The following is a 5826-nucleotide window of genomic DNA, read 5'->3' as shown; positions in this document are numbered from 1 at the left end:
TTTTCTTTATGCATCTTCCCTTCCTTAGGAGTTAAAGATCTCTAAGGATTTTCATTCAAAAATCTGTACTAAATCAGAAATACAGTTTTAAATATTTCCTTTCTTTCCTCCTTTAATAGATCTCAATGAATGATCCAAGGGAAACATCTTTCGCTGCTGTTTCTACAATGACTTTAGAATTTCCTTCCAAAGTAGAAAATTGTCTGAGCAGGATTCCAAGCCTGTGCACTAGAGACAGGCTTTCTCCAGTCTTAACACCTCCTCCTCACCAAAAAACCTAAAACAAAAACAAAAAACACCTCTCCCAAACTTTCATGTTCACCTAGCAGGAAGCCAAGGAGAAGTGTGTTGATGTGTGTAGATTTCCACGTGACTCCGTGGTGCCCAAGGATATTATGTTTTCATACTAGTCTTTGATTTGTATTTGTTACTTGCATAAACTTTTCAAAGGTATACTCATAAGAATGGTTACATTAAGAATGTGTAGGAAGAAACTATACAATATGTCCATCCTGCCTCTCCTTCAATGGTTCTTCTTCCTTGAGATTTCAAGTTGGTCATTCAGCAAGCCATTGGTGTGATCCAACTCAGTTCATGAAAAGAAAAATGACACCAAAGTAAGTAAGCAAGGAATGAACAGCTTTATTTCACAGGGGTGGTCCTGGGAAGAACGATTTCAAAAAAGAAAAAAAAAAAAAAAAAAAAAGAACACAGGTGGTGAGTGTCCAACAGCCAGAATTTGATATGAGGCATAGGAAGGGGTTACAAAGAGCAGACAGGAAGCCTGGCAGTTTTGAGTAGCTATCAGGGTGAGATCAGTGGTTATAGGACTACATTAATAGTCATCAGTTACAAGACTAGAACAATGACCACAAATCTTGGTACAATCCAGTATCCTACATGTTTTGGTATGCACTTTTGGTTACAGTGTTAAGTATAGAAAATAATTACACAGCTAAGAAACAGTTACATAGCTAGGGAGCTTCAAAGAGAACAAAGATTTTATTTTATTTTCTATATTTTAGGGAAGGGTTTATAGGGTGTTCAGGGTCTCACTACTAGATCAGACTCATAGTGATTCTCCTGTTTACAGCCTCCCAAGTGCTGGGATTACAGGCCCGCGCCACCACGCCCAGTCTCAATCATCTTCTCATTGTGTTCTAGGGGTGGAGCTGGCACAGAACCACCAGCCCCTGCACCTGTTTGCAGGCTATTTAATCCACTGAGCTATTTGGCTGGCCCCAAAGATTTTAAAGAGAGTAATTTTTCCTGCTACAATTTTTCCCTTGAGCCATCACTGTGAAAGTTATCTGCCTCTTGTGTTCTCCAAATTCAGGCCACTGTACAAACATTCCCTAATCCCAGGACTCTGCTCACCCTCCGCAAACAGTGCTTCAGTCATTGAAAACATATGTAAGCTTGTCTTTCAAATATCTACTGTAGAATATACCTTTGTTAATCGCTCTAGCCTCCTGAAATGAGCTAGTCTTCTCTTCAGAGCTCTGTGTGTCCATTCAGGTGTGGATTCACCACTTTCTTCTTGGCTAGAAGCTTGGTGTGGAAATCCACTTCTTTTTCTTTCAGTCCCTGTGAAGGTTTGGTGGTGGCACCAATCTGCAGGTATCCTTCCTTTTGGTCATAATTGGGCCAGTGAGGCAGCCCCTCCATATTGGGGTTCCTGAGAACAGAATCAAAATAAATTCTCCGAAATACTCCATGTTTCCCACATTTTTCTGAGATTTTCTACTTTCCACTGGCTTATCTCAGCAAAGAGACCCATGCACCTCCACAGATAGAGTCTGCCCCATCTCCTGCTTGTGCTTTTACAGGAAACTCCCACTGTGACAGTGCTGTGTTCAACCATTCCAGCTGTAGAAGACACCCTGGGCTAGCAGGTATGCCCAACCATACCATTACCAATTCTTTTCATTTTTGCCACCAGCCTCACCCAGTCCGAGCAAAGTTGGCCCAGAATTTCATCACCATCTTGCTGAGGTTGATCTCTTCTTCTGAGGCTCCCTCTGCACAGAAGTAAAAGCCCAAAACAGTATTTAGTATTCAAAGTGTGGTTCACTGAGGCACCAGCAATTGAAGCACAGTGATTTGTAACAAACTTAGACTCTTGGCCTTTATTCCTTGTCTATGGAGTCAAAACTCTTGAATTTAAGAGTATTCTTGCATTTGCTATGCACTAACCTTGAGAGTCATTCTGTATGACTCAGCCATAGACCCAAAATCCATCCATATGCTTGTTGCCTTTGTCTTTTGTGTCTACTTCTAGCCCTCATAATTACAATGCCACACATCAAATTTTCCTATGCCCTATAAAATTGCTGTTTGTATATATCTTAATTTTCTGTTATGTTTTCTGCCCAACTGTAGCCTCACACTATGCAGGGCTTCTACAATTTGTGATTTGTTCAGGGTCCAATGATGGAATTATGGGTGTGAATGCTATACTTGTGCTGGAGAAGGTATCCTGCATACAATATAAGGAAAAGAAAGAGGCTTGCCCTCTGCTGCTCCTCCTGTTTGGTTTTGGTGAACTGTTTCTCTTCTACCCCCATGAACTATTGCCCTCTGCCATGTTCTACTGTGCCTTATAGCCAGCCAGGTATGTACTGAAACTTCCACAAACCAGTGCAAGATAAGTCAGTCCTTCCTTAACTTTGAATGTCTGGTATTTTTGTCTCAGCAATAACAGAAAAGTAGCAACGACATTTTCCTGTACACTTTTACACTTCCTAGTGTCTAAAATACATTATACCAGCAAAGTATCTGTAGAACCAGCAAAGTGAGAGATACACAGAGGCACATGTGTGTCATGAAGAGCCCTGAGGTGGCTTACAAGTCAAGGACTTAACACATTTATGAGAAAAGTTCACTGTATATTATGTTATTAAATATATTAAGCTTAAAATCCATGTTTTGGACATATGAAATCATGGGCAGAGAGCTGGACATATAAGATTAGAGCTTTTATTAGCCATCTCCTCACTCACATTATGAGAGATTCTAGACAGTAGAAAATCAAGCAATAGCATTTTTTGCCCTCAATCAGGTCTCTGTAGAAGACTCAGTTCCTCTCTCTCTTATGTTATGTTCAAGTTGGACAACGTGAGCACCCATCTGTTCTTATGCATGTGAGAGCAGGGGAAAGGCTGTGTTCAGCTAATATAGTTTAGCCATGTGATATGGAATCAGGAATCTAGCAGAGAAGAAGAAGCTTGGTAAAGGTCATCATACAAAAAGCATTAAGTCCCCTAACTCTTAAGTTAGCCAGAAAAGATCCATTACTTTTCTTAAAAAAGAGAATAAAAATGAGTAAAAAAGAAAAAGCAAAAACATTAGAAATGACATAGTATCACACTAAAAAATAATAGACATTACCTTTTAAAAATGGAACCCCAAACACTGAGAAGATCTCATCAGCATGGTCTCCTAGCACTGTCCTGGGTCTCAAATCTGGTGAGAAGCTTGGACAATACTGGAACTCATACATGTAGGTGGGGACTCCAGCATCTGAAAAGCCATGGATTGTGCACAATTTATGGTACTGTATACACAATCAGATGGCTCAAGTTTCTGGTTGTGGAGGAAGCATGTGGTTATCATCAAATAACAGAAGGAGAAAAATTTAAGTAATTTCCTAGAAAGGCAGATATAGGAACACACAGATGGTTGAGACAGATCTTTGATTTGAATCAGATGTTTATTGAATGAATGAAGGCAATGCATCCATAAAATACACTGGACACTTTTCAATGATAGCCCATATTGCTCATTCATGTTGACATCTACAATCCAGTAGGTATCTCTTTATCTTACTTTTGAACACTCTCAGAGTTTTTTTGTCAAGCATTCTGAGGTAAGTGCAGCAAATGTAATGGATTTTCCAAAACTAAGAATCCTTAAGTACAAATACATGTACATAGAGAGCAAACTGTTTTGTTAGAGGAAACCACAAAACTGAAGATGTTGTATTGTAGGCACCTGACCCATCCTATTGTGTTTTGGGCCACGAATGTTAAAGCAGTAAGATGATAAGGTGATAAAAAAAGAAAAAAGTATAAAAAGAGGCTGAGGCTGACTCAGTACTCCCATTTTTTGCTACTCTTTCTTAACACCAACACAAATTTCTCCAAGCCTCAAGATGCTACATTTTATGCTGAAGGGTAACATCATTCATACTGCCTTAAAAAAAACTAAGACTAAGGAAAAGAAAGGCAAGTCCAAGTCAGATGAGTTGAGTTTTCCATCTTCCCCATGAATACAGTAGGAAAAGAAAAAAATGTAGAAAAATGATAAGCAAAAGCAAACAAACAAAAAACAAAACAAAACAAAACAAAACAGAAAGAAAAAAAATACATGCTGAAAGTTTCATCTATGACCAAAACATTTTTTAAATTTTTTCCACTGCAAAATTTTACCAAATATTTATTTATTCATTATTTTAAAATATAATTTTTACTTTATTATTTTCTTGTTTTCTGTATTTCAGGAAAGGGTTTATAGGGCATTCAGGGTCTCACTGCTGGATCAGCCTTGTAGTGATCTGCCAGTCTACAGTCTCCCAAGAGCTAGGATTACAAGTGCACACCACCACACCCAGTTTCAATTGCTGTTTTAGCACATCCCAGGAGCAAAGCCAGCAGAGGAGGCCCAAGGATCAAATGCCTGGCCTCTGCACCTGTTTGCAGATGCTTTAATCCACTGAGCTATTTGTCAGGATCTAAAATAGAATATTTTAAAATTAATTTTATTGAGCCAAAACATTTTTAAAGCACCTCAAAATCTATTTATAAAGAAAAGAATATATGAATGAGAGAAATTATTTTAGGTAGTATTCTGCCCAAGATCTTTATTAAAAATTGCCTAAGATCAGATGGATTTATAAATTTCCTATAGACACAAGTCTTCAAAGAGCAGGACATAGCTTTGGGGAAAGCAATTATGAACAATAAGAAGAACAGGGAAATGGTACACCATGAAAATACCAACTATTTGCATAAAGAAGACAGGCCAAAAAACCTAGAAGGTATATTTCAAGAAATAATGGCTAAAAACTTTCCCATACAGAGACCCAGTCCTAGCCCAGGTCCGGAGAGTGTGTGGGAAAGCTTCCTGCTACCCTGCGCCTGCAGGACCAGTCCCAGCCACAGCGCAGCGTGAGCCAAATGCTCTTCCACCCCACTGGGACTCCCCCCAACACTCCGCAGCACCACCTCCACCCAGCCCAACAAGTAGGAATTTCTGCCACTTCCCGGGAACCCCAAGACCCAGTCCTAGCCAAGACCCAGTGAGTGTGAGGGAGAGCTTCCTCACCCCCCTACTCCACCTTGCCCCCTCCAGGCACAGCTCAGACCTGGCATACATGGCTGGGGTGTAACCCTGCAGCTGCAATCCCTGCAGAGAGAGTAGAGGATAGATCCAACCAGCTAGTGTAAGAGCAGAACATCTTCCACAGGGGCACAACAGGTTCACCCTCAAGGGCAGCAGCAAGAAGGAGGTGAGCACAGCAGCCAGACCCAACCCAGGCACAGCTGGAAAAGTCCAAACTTTGTAGAGCTGCACCAGAACTTCAGTACGTGTGAAGGTTATAACTACAACAAAGATCTACAACAAGGGTCAGAAGACAGAGCTGCACAAAATGCAACCTCAGAACCCAAGCCCACCCATAACAAGTGCAGAGGACACTAACACAAAACAAATTGGAAATCACACATCTGAAAGCAATGAATCAACGGCTTCTGAAATAAAGAAACAGCTGCAGAAAGGTATAGAGGACCTCAGATTGGAAATAAAAAAAAGAAATCCTTGAATTAT

At 40.2% G+C, this 5826-nt stretch overlaps 1 protein-coding gene across 2 annotated transcripts in view; it reads right to left on the bottom strand.

Moving 5' to 3' along the window:
* Nucleotides 1–1241: 1241 nt before the first annotated feature.
* The window catches only part of LOC101570036 (liver carboxylesterase 1-like), a 46632-nt gene continuing 42047 nt past the window's right edge, over nucleotides 1242–5826 (bottom strand). For both annotated transcript variants that reach the window (XM_004637053.2, XM_023721759.1), the window contains exons 12-14: nucleotides 3391–3522; nucleotides 1949–2021; nucleotides 1242–1678 (exon numbers count right to left, since the gene is read on the bottom strand). In XM_004637053.2, coding sequence (XP_004637110.2) covers nucleotides 1495–1678; nucleotides 1949–2021; nucleotides 3391–3522 — 389 coding nt within the window. In that variant the 3' untranslated portion in view covers nucleotides 1242–1494. The remainder of the gene's footprint in view (nucleotides 1679–1948; nucleotides 2022–3390; nucleotides 3523–5826) is intronic.

Source organism: Octodon degus, unplaced genomic scaffold (assembly GCF_000260255.1).
Source record: "Octodon degus isolate 3935 unplaced genomic scaffold, OctDeg1.0 scaffold00085, whole genome shotgun sequence".
Classification (NCBI taxonomy): domain Eukaryota; kingdom Metazoa; phylum Chordata; class Mammalia; order Rodentia; family Octodontidae; genus Octodon; species Octodon degus.
Note: the sequence above shows the minus strand (reverse complement) of the source record. Positions and strands in the feature narration are given on the sequence as shown.